Here is a 15296-nt window from a genome sequence, read left to right as displayed (position 1 = left end):
TTGGCCTTTCTCATCCTGCAGTGGTTTGCTACTGGTGGCAGTCACGTCCAGCTGGACAGGGTGCACAGCCCAAGCCAGAGCAGTGTTCGGGCAATGCGACAAATGGAAAACTACAAGATGAATGCATTTGATTGCAGAGTCTTGCAACATGCAGTGGGAAAGCGAGCCATGGGAGTAGTACACATATTACATCAGAATCCTCTTCAGTGACATCCTGTACCCGATTTCCAAATCAGTAAATGAAGATATTTATCTATTTTTCCCTCTATATGATCCCATTCATCACACCTTTTTTTTTGGGGGGGGGGGGGGGGGGGCTAATAGGAAGAGGATACATTTCTGTAGCCGTACTATTATTATTTTTTGTTATAAATTTAGAGAACCCAATTAATTTTTTCCAATTAAGGGGCAATTTAGCGTGGCCAATCCACCTACCCTGCACATCTTTGGGTTGTGGGAGGAAACCCACGCAGACACGGGGAGAACGTGCAGACTCCGCACAGTGTCCCAGCAGGGAATCGAACCTAGGATCCTGGCACTGTGAAGTCACAGTGCTAACTACTTGTGCTACCGTGCTGCTCTGTACAGGCAAGCGAGATCACCACACCTCATGAATAACCTCAGGCGGTATGGGAATGGAACCCACGCTGTTGGCCTCGCTGTGCATCAGGAACCAGCTGCCCAGCGAACTGAGCTGATAAGAACATGAAGGCATTGGAGGGGATGTAGGAAGGCTCATGAGAATGGTACCAGATTTCAAGAACTTCAGTTATGTGGATAGATTGGAAAAGCTGAGTGTTTTCCTTGCAGAAGACAAGATTAAGAGATATGGAGATGTCCAAAACCTTGAGGGGTCTGGCCAGAATAGAGAGAGAGGAACTGTTCTTGTTGGCAGAGAGTTGAGAACCAAAGGACACCTAAATCACCTTTAAGGCAATTGGCAAAAGAGCCAAAGGCAATACATGGGGCTGGTTTAGCACAGTGGGCTAAACAGCTGACTTGTGATACAGAACAAGACCAGCAGCGGGGGTTCAATTCCCATTCCAGCCTCCCCGAACAGGTGCCGGAATGTAACGACTAGGGGCTTTTCACAGTAACTTCATTGAAGCCTTAAGCGATTATATGGAAAATATTTTTATGTAGCAAGTTAAGATCCAGAATGTACAGCCTGAGAGTGTAATGGTGACAGGTTCAATTGTGGCATTCAAGAATTGGATAATTATCTGTAGAGAAAAACATTTGCAGAGTTATGGGGAAAAGGTGGGAGAGTAGGACGAGGCGAGCTGTTCTTGCAGTTAGTATGGACATGACAAATGGCCTCCTATGCTGTAAATGTGCTAGAATTATTTTTGTGCACAATTATAATTATTGGCTTTACCGATAGCGACTGTACTGATTCCACTATATGCACACCAGATTGATAAATCTTTGTTGATGCTCAAATTTAACCACATTTCTGTATTTAAAGCTGCTACCCTTTTAAACTTAAGTCAGCTGTTGCTTAAATAGATTGTCAGTTCAATATTAATGACAAGACATTGGAATGAGTTTTGTCAATCAGAAAGCCAGGCTCTGTGCGATTTTTAAAACTGGTTCCCTACCCGTTATTTACCCCAAATACAAACAAGTAACATGATCTTTTGCAGAGTGTATGTTAAAGGTCATGCATGTATCCTTGTACAGGTTTAGTCATTCCGTCATTAGAAATGGAGAGACAGATCAAGCCAAATGACCCGGCGTCCTGGTTTTATTTTGTACTTTTTTCATATCTCGACACGTTTAATTGTTCTGACCTGGCCAGAGAGCCAGGGCAAAGCTTTCCATCCGGTGTTTGCTTCATGTGTGTACATAACCCATCAAAATCAATAGATGCCAATCTTGCACTCGAAATCCTGGTGACCAAATAGGTCAAACAATTGGGGATTTTAGCATATTCAAAAAAATCATCTTTTACAACAATTTCACTGATCTATGGAAATAATTCCAAATACCCGATTCCAGCCCCAAAACCCACAGAGAATTCTGTGCTCCTCCAATTCAGTCATTTTGTCCATCCCCAATTTACTTTGTTCCACTAGTGGCAGCCATACCTGGGCCCTAAGCTCTGGAATTCCCTCCCCAAGTTTCTACCTCTCTCTCCTCCTTAAAACTTACCTCTTCATGTCTTACTATCTCTTTGTGGCTCATGTCAAATATTTGTTTCATGATGCTCCTGTGAAGCACCTTAAATTGCTGTTTGGTCCCTTATAGTACTTTGCAATGGAATAATAATAAAAATAAGAAGAATATGCTGTCAGTTTCAGTCTCCAGATGTCCTGCGTTGTAATTTTCTTTGTTCTTTTTGTCCCCAGAAAGGTATGGGGGTTTGGTACAGCCGGGCAGCATGGTCGGTGTAGGCTTGGAGGGCCGAAGGGCCTGTTCGTGTGCTGTAATTTTCTTTGTTCTTAAGAAGGACACAGCATTTTAAGATTGAAGATGTGCTGATGCACAATCAGGGACAGGCCATGATTTGTAATCTATTATAAGAAGGTTCTGCACGTATTCAGTTTTAAGAGCAGATTGCAAATTTGAATCAATTTTAAATACACAACGTTGAAATATATGGACGTTACTTCAGCTCGAATGTCACTGTACGAGTCTAGAAACGTGGTTTCAAAAACATCCACTGCAATACCCAGTAAACACAAGCATGTTTCTCAGTGGCTCCATACACAAGGCATCATTTTATTTCGCCAAACACGATTATATTTTCAAAGTCACATTTACAGAATACACACTGAACTCTGATGAACATAAATCTGCCGTTTTAAAAAATTTGAATGGACAAAATAAGGACAGGTTTACAAAACGTAAAGTGGCAGTAGCTTCCCAACTCTAGATAGACAGGAATGAACAAAAATGGGGCTAACAGAGTTAGGGAAGATTCCAGAGATTAATTTTTAAATGCACTCTATCATTTGTAGGAAAGCATATGACGAGCTTGCAAAACTCATCCTAACCAGAGAAAACATATCTGATCGATTCCAACATATTCTGGGTCAAAAGTCTTAAATGCTTATGTATTTGGCTCTTTACAGCTCTAACTCACATGGTGACCCTTTCAGTTAATTATTGCCCTTCTTTTACAAGCCATGTACTGTAATTACTGACCTTCCCTCTGAAGATATAGCAGCTTTGATGCAAATTGCCAAAGATTCTGAGTCTAAGACAGAATGGTACACATGGTCTGTAATCAGCATCAAAGCACGTGATCTAGTTCAATCCAATATCAAAGTCTACTCGAAACAATGTGGGATTGTAAACTTTTTGATCAAGTTGGTAGTGGTGTTATTGAACCTGGGACCTGTTTTGGGACACCTCCATTACCCATTGTAGGCAATGAACCAGTCTGGTATTCGTACCTATTGACACCCTGATTAACATTCCAATTAATAGCAAATCCACAGGAATGTGAATTTTGCCAATTTTAAATGGAAATAGGGAAATTAAAAGTAGTTGGGGAATGGAAATGTGTTTCAGAATGCTGCACTGCATGTCAGTTCCAGCAGCCTACCATTTTAAATAAAACAGTCTTCCCATAAGATAGTTAGATAGGAATAATGAACACATACCCGTTCAAAAGTAAAGAATCAAAATAGACGGTTTCAATGAAGTTACTGTGAAAAGCCCCTAGTCGCCACATTCTGGCACCTGTTCGGGGAGGCCGGTACAGGAAATGAACCCACACTGCTGGCCTTGTTCTGCATTACAAGCCAGCTGTTTAGCCCACTGTGCTGAACAAAACTAAAAAGGAAAAAATAACCAATGAACAAGGTTGAATTTATTTTGCCTCACTATATCAGCAGGATGTCCGAAAGTGCTAGATTCAAATAATTACTTTTGAAATGCAGTCATGTATGGATTTGCAGGAGCCACGCCATTCACAGTAAGACCCTAAAAACAAAGAAATGAATGATCAGGTCATCTATTTTTGGTGGACATGGTTGAGGGACCAGAACACAGCGAATTCTCTGAAAGGAAGATATTTATTGAAACAAAGACATCATTTCATCTGCAAGAGGGAACCTCTGACAGTGTAGCACTGGAGTGTCAGCCTAGATTAGGAGCTCAAATCTCTGAAGTGCAAATTGAAACCACAACCTTGTGACACAGAGGTGAGTGCCGCCAACTGAGGGAAGGTGACGCACAAGGCATTAAGTAATCAAAATAAGTTACTTCGATTAGTAAGATAGCATTGACCCTGCTCAATAAATCCTCTTTGGTATAAAGACAGGCAGACAGACTTGCATGTCTGAAGTACCTTTCACAGCTTCAGGAAACCCCACAGCCAAATGTTGTCCTTTGAAGTGCCGTCACTATTGCAATGTTGGTTGCAGTTTAATAATGAAATGAGATGAAAATAGCTTGTCACAAGTAGGCTTCAAATGAAGTTACTGTGAAAAGCCCCTAGTCGCCACATTCCGGCACCTGTTCGGGGAGGCTGGTATGGGAATTGAACCGTGCCGCTGGCCTGCGATGGTCTGCTTTAAAAGCCAGCTATTTAGCCCAGTGTGCTAAACCAGCCCCTAAGCTGTGGGTTATAAGCATATGTCTCAAAAGGGACAATTCTCAATTGCAGCAAGAATAAACAGCAATCAGTAAAGACTTGTGAAACACAAATTTGTTCAATGGAATTTTCTGCACTGCCTAATAGTTTACAATGTCATGTTCCTAATCTCATCTTAAAAATAAACATCTATAAATTGCCACTAGCAAACAAATTTTCAAACCTGGAGTTATATTGTTGATTGGCCAAAATACCTACCCAAGCAAGAATGGATACGTGTCAACACTCGCCATGTATTTGAAGGCTGCAGTGGAGGTTACTTTCAGTTTATTTATATATATATTTAAAGATGTGTGGCAATCTAGCGTCAATGAAGCTGCTGCAGCCATAAAAGAGCGAGTCCAGTGTGTTCCAATTGAGCCAAGAACCTTCCAATAGTCACTTGCTTCTGTAAAGTCAAATCAAGGAGTATTCGCCTCAGGACTTTTCCTCTTCGATTTTCAACCTCTGTGTTTTATCCTCAACTCGTCGGAACACTGCAGTAAAATTCTGTCCTCCATTCCTTAATACTTTTTTACCTTCTTCTGTGCAGACACCAAGACGGTCAATGATGATGTCATCCTTCTGGTATAATTAAATAAAATAGGCATCAGAAAGGCATCCTCTATTTCTTTTAAAAGAAACCTCCCATGCCACCCATGACCAAGAAGGAATGGGCAACCACCTCACCAATCTATTCGGAATGGCGAACTGGAAGGTGCATTAACAGTAGCGCAGGGACAACTCTCATCTTCCCAGATCCAAACAGAGTAAAGGATCACAAAATAACAGACTATTTTGCAACAAATAAAAGGTATAATTTCATTGGAAAAACAGAAGGGGTTCTGAGGAAAGCCTCAAAGCCTGAGATAAGGCAGAGTCAATGAGCTCAGAAATCAGTGACTTCAAACTGAAACCAAAAGATTAATTTGGCATTACTGCATTTCCAGTTTCTCGGACTCAGAAAGAGTCTGCATTCCAGAGTAATTTCACTCTTTCCAAGTTGGCACAAGACGTGACCAGCTCAAAACGTGCATGCCAATTTTCTCCTCGGCCAAATCTGTTGATTCCTTTGCTGGGATAGGATCCCATGGGCACTGGATGCCAGCTGATATCTTGCCCACTGAGCTCAATGTCCCTGGGCTAGGGTGGGGAATATAAAACAACTGGATTGTGATAATTCAAGGATGGGATCAGGGGCTAGCAAAGTTAGAGAGACTGCAGAAAGTCACTGTTCAGTTCAAAACGTAAAGAATAGCAAGTTTGAAGAGACAAAGGACCACCAATGCCCGTGGAATTGTCGCCTGGAAAAATTAGTATGAAAAGAGGAGAATGCTAACAAAACAGCTGATGCACGAAGGATTTTGAATGCATTATATGCTACATGACTTACATTTATACAGCACTTTTCACAGCCACCAGATGTCTCAAAGTGCTTTACAGCCAATGGAGTACTTTTGAAGTATAGCCGCTGTTGGACAATTCAAGTTTGTGCTGTAACGTCTATGTATATGCAAGTATAATTCTCACCAGTTCCTCTAGTTGAGCATGTTCAAACAATGGGTGTTCAGTGAAGTGTTTGACCATCCACTCATGTACTTCCTGCACATCAGTAATAGTATAGACCAAGCCCTAAGGAGAAAAAAAAAATGCAAATTTATAGTTAAAACATCGGAAACTGGCCCTTATTACCAAAAAAGCACCATTACTTCATAAAACTAAGCGAGAGTCTCGTTCTGTGCATAAACAGCACTGTCTAGATTTTAAAAAATTCTTTGATGGGATGTGACATCGCTGATAAGACCAGCATTTGTTGCCCATTACTAATTGCCCTTGAACTAAGTGGCTTACTAGGTCATTGCAGAGGCCAGTTAAGAGTCAACCACATTACTGTGGGTCTGGCGTCACATGTAGGCCAGACCACTTACTGGTGGCAGATTTCTACCCCTAAAAAGGGCACGAGTAAACCAGATGGGTTTTTACAACAACCAATGATAGTTTCATGGTCACCATTACGGATACTAGCTTTCAATTCCAGATTTTATTAGCTGAACTGAAATTCCACCGGTTGCCATGGTTTGATTTGAATCCATGTTCCCAGAGCATTAGCCTGAACCCAAAGATTACTAGTCCAGCAACATTATCACCACACTATCATCTCCCCAAATTCTAGAAAAAACTGAAGCCCCTGTTATCAGGTGCTTGTGGGTCTTCACACCATATATGGAAAGAAAAGGATCTTACCCCTACACGGAGTACATAAGCATATTCAGCCAGCAACGTGGAGCTAATAATTCTCCATTTGTGTTTTGTCTTTTTAAAATGTGGATCCGGAAAGAGGAAGAACATCTTGCTCAGCTGCAAACAGGAAAAAAAGTAGGAAAAATAAACATTATAAAAACTTTAAAAATATATATATATTTTTTAAATAAATAAAGAGTACCCAATTATTTTTTTTCCCCCAATTAAGGGGCAATTTAGCATGGTCAATCTACCTATCTTGCACATCTTTGGGTTGTGGGGGTGAAACCCTCGCAGATACAGGGCGAATGTGCAAACTCCACACGGACAGTGACCCAGGGCCGGGATTCGAACCCGGGTCCTCAGCGACGCAGTCCCAGTGCTAATCACTGCGCCGCGCTATATTATAAACTTTTAAGAAAGTGCTAAAGGTTCTGGGATAATTTTAAACAATAACGATTAAACAAAGATTCTTAAGTTTTCAAGCACAAACATTCTAGTATGTTGGGATGACAGTCATCGAATAAACCAGCCACTGTACCTGCCCTTTTGTGAAGAAGTTTGGTAAATACTTCATGGCATTGCTTCTGATGCAAGCGATGTTCTGGTACTTTCCAGGGTTGGAAGCTCTTAGGGATTTGATGCGATCTATGACATAGTCGGATACCTTCACTCGGATTTCTAGACCCAGAATCAATGAACTCGGAAAGAGAGCAGATAACTCAACTAAAAAAAAAAAGAATAAGTCCCATTAGTGGAGGCGGCAGTGTGCAGCTTTTGAAGTTTTGGCACTTATTTCGGGGAATAATGTAGATTTGATTTAATACTGACTGTATGGTGCAAAGTAACTTCAAACCCATGTTACATTAAGGCCAATTGGCTTAAAGAGGCACCAAAACACTGATTTGAATGTATTGTAGAAGGCCTGACTAAACTGAGCGACAATCATGAATGCAGAAACACTTGCTGGTCAGGGAGAAAAAAATGAGAATAGGTAGGAGCTGCAGTGCAAGTGAATACTAGTGTCCAGCATTAAAACAGCATGCTCTTTGCTACATGTACGATGTCAGCAATTATTTACTATGTTTTTGATAAAGCAGAGTGTTCAATTGAAAGACCTGCTGAATCTTCCATTATATGGGACATGATTTTTCTCTAAGTAAAACATATTGTCCCAATGTTGTAACTTTAAAACTTAAAAATATTTTGTTTTGTTAATTGGCAGGTGACCAGCATGGAGACATTTTAAAAAATAAGCGGAGTACACTGATCGGTATGGAAGTATCTTTCTTTATAGTATACAATGTTATGGCAGCAGCATCAGATAGCACAGTTCAAAGTAGACATGTTTCCAAGATGCTCCAAGGAAGGATGTGCTGGCCTTGGAAAGGGTCCATAGAACATAGTGCAGAATGAGGCCATTCAGCCCTTTGAGTCTGCACCAACCCACTTAACCCCTCACTGCCACCCTATCCCCGTAACTCAATAACCCCATCTAACCTTTTTGGACACTAAGGGTAATTTATCATGGCCAATCCACCTAACCTGCACGTCTTTGGACTGTGGGAGGAAACTGGAGCACCCGGAGGAAACTCACACAGACACGGGGAGAACGTACAGACTCCGTACAGTCAGTGACCCAGCGGGGAATCGAACCGGAGACCCTGGCGCTGTGAAGCCACAGTGCTAACCACTTGTGCTTCCGCCTAGAGGAGGTTCACAAGAATGATGCCTGGAATGAAGGACTTGTCATATGAGGAGCGGTTGAGGACTCTGGGTCTGTACTCGATGGAGTTTAGAAGGATGAGGAGAGATCTTATTGCAACTTCCAGGATACTGCGAGGCCTGGATAGAGTGGATGTGGAGAGAATGTTTCCAATAGCAGGAGAAACCAGAACCCGAGGGCACAGCCTCAGACTGAAGGGATGATCCTTTAAAACAGTGAGAAGGAATTTCTTCAGCCAGAGAATGGTGAATCTGTGGAACTCATTGCCGCTGTGGAGGCCAAGTTACTGAGTGTTTAAGACAGAGATAGATAGTGTTCTAACCCCAGCGGAGGTTACAGGATAGGAATCACCAGGTTTCCCGTGCCCTTGGAGAATATGAACTTCCCCAGTAAAGAGGCGGGACTTCCCCTTAACAGAGGTAGTTCCTCTAGTATAAAAACCCCGACCTGGGTGCAGGTCAGGGAAGGAGACCCTCCGGGGACTGGTGGTGATTTGACTGTAAGTAATAATAAACCTCTGTGCTCTAACCAATTGCTTATGCGTGGTTGCTGACCTCGGATCGAACAGATCAGTTCTTGATTAATATGGGGATCAGGGGTTATGGGGGAAGGCAGGAGAAATGGGATGAGGTTAAGTCATTACATTGCAGAAACTATTTGGGGTCCTTGCGTATAGAAAATATTGCTCATCGTCAAAGGATCTAGTGGACATACAGGTGTGTCTCACTGCATTGTAACAGCACAAAAATCCTGCAACTCTTGTTCACATAAAGTAGCACCATCTAGTGGTAGGAATTCAATGCTATAATTCCAAGTGCCTTGGGGTTAAGAATATTTTGCCAATTCTCAAACCACCAAATAATCCACCTCTGAAGGTGCAAAATTCTGAATCTGAAAAGGTCCATTGAAGTGTTGCAGCAACTATTCCATATCATAATACAATGATTAATCAGTTGTTTCAATGCAAGACCGTGGGAACATTTTTGAGGCAATGCCAAATGAAACTTATCAAATGTTCGTATTGGAGGTTCAGAACTGGAGGCAGATCCCCCATTTATCCACCCAAGTGGCTACGGTATATTTCCATTGTTCATTTTGCCTTCTAGTTGTACATCCTTCTCAAGAATACTGATCTAAGGGCTGCAGAACTCTTGGGTATTTGCACAAGAATGAAAAGTGTGAGAATGTTTTTAAACTTGGTACATCCCAAGAATTTCAGCACATAAATGGAGAAAGATTGCAGAAAACTGCAGCAGAGGGATTTGAGAGCTCTCCTGCATGCTGGTTTTCTGTGATTTATGCAAGTTCAGCAGGTAATAGGGGAGGCAAATGGAATGTTGGCTTCTATTTCAAAAGGAATGGAGTGTGAAAATAGGGAAGTCCTGCTAAAACTATACAAGGCACTGGTTAGACCACACCTGGAATACTGTGAACAGTTTTGGTCCCCTTATCTCAAGTGAGATATACTGGCATTGGAGGCAGCCCAGAGGTTCACAAGGTTGATCCTGGGTATGGAGGGCTTTTCTTATGAGGAGAGGCTGAGTAGGTTGGGCTTGTACGCATTGGAGTTTAGAAGAATGAGAGGTGACCGTATTGATACAAATAGGATTCTCAGGGGACTTGACAGTGTCGATGCTGAGAGGCTGTGTGAGTCTAGGGCCAGAGGCACATCCTCAGAGCAACCCATTTAAGGTGAGGAGGAATTTCTTCTCTCAAAGGATAATGAATTGGTGGAATTCTTTACAGCTGTGGAGGCTGGGTTATTAATATGTTCAAGGCTGAGATAGGCAGATTTTTAACAAGTAAGGGAATCAAGGGTTATGGGGATACGGTGGGAAAGTGGAATGGAGGGTTATCATATCAGAGCAGTCATGATCTCATTGAATGGCAGAGCAGACTTGAAAGGCCTGCTTCTTATTAAGGGGCGGGTTTAACACAGGGCTAAATCGTGGGCTTTGAAAGCAGACCAAGGCAGGCCAGCAGCACGATTCAATTCCCATACCAGCCTCCCCGAACAGGCGCCGGAATGTTACTTTTCACAGTAACTTCATTTGAAGCCTACTTGTGACAATAAGCGATTTTCATTTCATGGTCATTCAGCCCACAGCAGTTGTGGAACACTTTGATAAATACTTTACTTACACTGCACTGAAGTCATTCTGGACATTAGCCTGGTATTTTATGTTGACACTGTGTACCTGAAATGTGTTCCATTCACCAGCATTGAAATCCTTCACCTTAAGCGGGCATAAAATTTGCACATAAAAGCTTAAACAAATCTAAATTACAAAATGAGGTGGAAATAGGCTTTAAAAATGCCCTGAATGTGTCATTTTAAGGAATGGTTTTGTTTTAATTAACAAATTCAAGGATCTTGCTTTCTCGTGATCAAATTCAGTGACAGCTATGACCACAAACACAGCATCTTCAAACTAACGGTATCACAAAGCTCTTCAAATGTGAATAGACAGGGAACAGAGTCTTGAAGGGCAGCTTAGGATTTCAATAGCAATGTTTTGGTTTGAAATGAAAATGAAAAATAAAACTGACCAGGCAGCATCTATGCGAGAAACAGAGTTAAGGTTACAGGTTGATGGCCTTTAATCAGGACAGAGGAAAGATTGAAATGTAATGGGTTTTGGGCATGGGGAAGGAAGAACAAAAGGGAAGGTCTGTGATAGGCTGAAGGACAGGAGAGATTCAATGACAAAAGATTTCATTGCACAAATGCCAAAAGCAGTGGTAATGGGGATAGCAAAGAGAGAAAAGATGTGTCCAGATGAAGTGAATATGGCTGTTTAGCAGCTGTCTGAATGCAATGTGGAGGAATAAAGAAAGAAACAACAAATAAAATGAACACATGAAGCAAAGATGGAGGCACAGGTTATCAATTAAAATGGTTGAACTCAATGTTGAGTTCCAGGTTGAAAGAGATGTGGGCGGCACGGTGGCTAGCACTGCTGCCTCACAGCGCCAAGGACCTGGTTTGATCCCGGCCCTGGGTCACTATCTGTGTGGAGTTTGCACATTCTTCCAGTGTCTGCGTGGGACTCACCCCCACAACCCAAAGATGTGCAGGGTAGGTGGATTGGCCACGCCAAATTACCCCTTAATTGGAATTATTTTCTAAAAAATGCTGGTCTTCGAGCTTGTGATTCATTGGAATACTGTAGCAGGCCAAAGACAGAAAGGTTATGAGTGGGAGCAAGGTGGAGAAATGAAATGACAAGCGGCAGGAAGCTCAGGGTCATGCTTACAGACTGAACAGAGGTTGTGGTTTGAATACATTAGTCTCGATCTGAAAGATCAGAATATGTTAACACAGAATATTTAGAAAGTTGTTAAAAATTTTTTTTTTTACAGTACCCAATTCATTTTTTCCAATTAAGGGGCAATTTGGTGTGGCCAATCCACCTACCCTGCACATCTTTTGGGTTGTGGGGGTGAAACCCACACAAACACGGGGAGAATGTGCAAACTCCACACGGACAGTGACCCAGAGCTGGGATCGAACCTGGGACCTCGGCGGAATATTTAGAAAAGTTGGTTGCATGCACCCCAGATTGCTCGAAATCTTTCTTACCAAGTAAACCTCCATATCCACAGCCTATATCTGCAAATTCCACCTGAAACTTTAATTTCTTTTCATCAATGAGATCTTTCTCGTCATCATGATGGTCATTTTTTGAGCGTGGTTTGAAGTATTCGGGGTAGTGCTGGGACCAATCCATTTCTTCAGGCGTTACTGGGCTACAGAAAAATAGACAGAAGTTGGCAATCACAATGAATTGTCAGCTTTAACCTTTTAAGTACCAACAAGAAAAAATGAAAATGCCTGATGGAAACTGGAAATTTGGATGGTGAGTGCTGCAAATGAGTTTAGAAGTCTGAGGAGTGATTTAATCAGGGTGTTTACAATGATAAAAGAATGATTAAGAGAAGTGATTTACTCTGAGGGAGGAATCTACAGCAAGGGGGTATAATCTTGAATTGGGTGAATCTAGAACAAGGGGATACGATCTTGAATTTAGACCATTCAGGAGTGAAATCAAGAAGCACGTTTTGTCCCAGAACAGCTGTGGGTGCTGGAGGTCAATTGGAGCTTTCAACTCTCAGATTGACACATTTGTATCAGGTAAGGGTATCAAGAGTTACGGATCAAAGGCAGTTAACGAAATTGTGGTACAGATCATTCATAATCTAACTGCATGGTAAAACAGATACAAGGGGCTAAGTAGTCCACTTCTATTCTGATGTAATATGGGGAGCTGGGATCAGGCTTTTGGTATGGAGGAACCCAGAAATCTCAAAGAGTTATAGGGCTGGAGCAGCTTTGAAACAGGAATGAGAATTGTAAAACGGAGAAAGTCTTGGACCATAAGCATTATAATAATAATCGCTTGTCACAAGTAGGCTTCAATGACGTTACTGTGAAAAGCCCCTAGTCACCACATTCCGGCACCTGTTCAGGGAGGCTGGTACGGGAATTGAACGCAGGCTGCTGGCGTTGTTCTGCATTACAAGCCAGCTGTTTAGCCCACTGTGCTAAACCAGCCCCTGGCACCACTCATACCCATGCATCTTTTTTTTTTTAAATTTAGAGTACCCAATTCATTTTTTCCAATTAAGGGCAATTTAGCGTGGCCAATCCACCTACCCTGCACATCTTTGGATTGTGGGGGTGAGACCCACGCAGACACGGGGAGAATGTGCAAACTCCACACGGACACTGACCCAGAGCCGGGATCGAACCTGGGACCTCGGCGCGTGAGGCAGCAGTGCTAACCCACTGCACCAGCGTGCTGCCCAATGAGAGTGGGGGACGAGTCCTCCCACCCAGACCATCCTCCATACTCACTAGTCAAAGACATGATCCGCCATGGGGTTGGAGTGAGCTCGCTGTCGGTAAAAGCGCTTTTGAGGAGCGGAGACCGCCATAACCGCCGATTCTGGGAAAGGGGAAAGGCGAATAGAAATGTCGGCACGAGACCACCACAGGAACAACGCGTCATCACCAAGCGCCCGGATGCTCGCGCGAGACCACCGCAGGAACGAAACGTCATCACCAAGCGCCCGAATGCTCGCGCGAGACCACCGCATGAACAAAGCGTCATCACCAAGCGCCCGGATGCTCGCGCGAGACCACCGCATGAACAAAGCGTCATCACCAAGCGCCCGGATGCTTGCGCGAGACCACCGCATGAACAAAGCGTCATCACCAAACCCCCGATTGCTCGCATGCGACCACGGCTTGAACATAGCGTCATCACCAAGCGCCCGTTAGCTCGCGCGCGACCGCTGCATGAACATAGCGTCGTCACCAAGCGCCGGGATGCTTGCCCGAGCTTTCTTCACCATTATTTAGTCAGCCCAGATTGTTATCTCAGATAGTGAGAGGAATTTGTCCAAAACCAAAAGAAAATGTGTTACCTCCTAAGTTGTTGTTATTGAAGAGCGCCCATCAATGTAAGTCAAGCTTCTTTTAGGCAAAAATTGCAAGAATCGGAGGAAAATTGGGACAGGACAGTCCCTGACGTTTAGATAGCGCCTGTCAATGTGGACATATTTCCCAAGTCATTCACAAAGCCAACAACATGTTCCCGTAAAGGGTGGGACCACCAATCCAGAGAGCCCTGGATGTCAGGAGATATACAGCATTGGATAAGGGGGGGAAAAAGGCAGATTCGGGGGCTCAAAACAGTGGATGCTCCAGAGGAGAATAGAAAGTGCAGGGTGAGGGGGTATTTGAAAAGTAATTAGGAGAGCAGTGAGGGGGCACAGAAAAACACTGGACAAAATAGAAGGAAAATCCCAAGGTATTTTATCAGCATCTGAAGGGCAAGAGGGTAACCAGGGCAGGAATAGGAACCGAAGTGGCAACCTGTGTGTGGAGCCAAAAGACGTAGGTGAGATATTAAATGAGTATTTTGTATCCGTGTTCATTGTGGAGAAGGACAATGTACATATAGAAAGCAGGTAGAGGGACTGTGATATAATTGAACAGATTAACATTGAGAAGGAGGCTGTGTTTGTGGTATTCGTGGACTTAAAAGTGGATAAATCCCCAGGCCCAGATGAGAGTAATCCTAGGCTGCTCTGTGAGGCAAGGGAGAGGATTGTAGGGGCTCTGATGCTAATTTACAAATCTTTTCTGGCCACAGGGGAGGCGCTAGAGAACTGGAGGACAACTAATGTGGTACTGTTATTCAAGAAGGAAAGTAGGGGGAAAAAAGAAAATTACAGGCCATGAGTGGTCAGGAAATTATTTTTATAAAAAAAACGTTTTATCAATATTTTTGCAATACTAAGCAATACAGACCGGAACAAAATAATTTTAAGAACCCACAATCAAATATAAAGGTAAAACAAAATCTCACAACCCATAATTAACTTAAATACTAAACCTAACCTAAACCCACTGACAACTGACGGTGACTGATTCCTTAAAAAAGGAAATAAATGGCTGCCATCTTGGATAATACCTCTCTACCAACCCCCAAAGGTGAACGTGACCTTCTCTAAATGCCGAAATGACATCAAGTCATCCAACCAAGCAGAGGTACCGGGCGGAGTAGGAGAACTTAGCAACATTTGCGTCTGGGCTATCAGTGAGGCAAAAGCGGCAACATCTGCCTCTACCCCACACTGAATCACCAGCAATTCCGACACATCAAATATGGCCACCGGCGGATGCGGGTCTAACTCCACACGGAGTATCTCTGACATGGTATTAAGGAATGAAGT

At 42.9% G+C, this 15296-nt stretch overlaps 1 protein-coding gene across 1 annotated transcript; it reads right to left on the bottom strand.

The window, feature by feature from the left end:
* Positions 1–2704: 2704 nt before the first annotated feature.
* mettl1 (methyltransferase 1, tRNA methylguanosine) lies at positions 2705–13571 on the bottom strand. The gene is made up of 6 exons (XM_072494014.1): positions 13411–13571; positions 12136–12302; positions 7368–7552; positions 6830–6943; positions 6116–6217; positions 2705–5170 (listed from the first exon to the last, which is right to left on the bottom strand). Exons 1-6 carry the CDS (start codon positions 13488–13490, stop codon positions 5024–5026), a joined length of 795 nt encoding a protein of 264 aa, XP_072350115.1. The 5' UTR covers positions 13491–13571; the 3' UTR covers positions 2705–5023.
* Between the last annotated feature and the right edge of the window lie 1725 nt (positions 13572–15296).

Source organism: Scyliorhinus torazame, chromosome X (genome assembly GCF_047496885.1).
Source record: "Scyliorhinus torazame isolate Kashiwa2021f chromosome X, sScyTor2.1, whole genome shotgun sequence".
NCBI lineage: Eukaryota > Metazoa > Chordata > Chondrichthyes > Carcharhiniformes > Scyliorhinidae > Scyliorhinus > Scyliorhinus torazame.
Note: the sequence above shows the minus strand (reverse complement) of the source record. Positions and strands in the feature narration are given on the sequence as shown.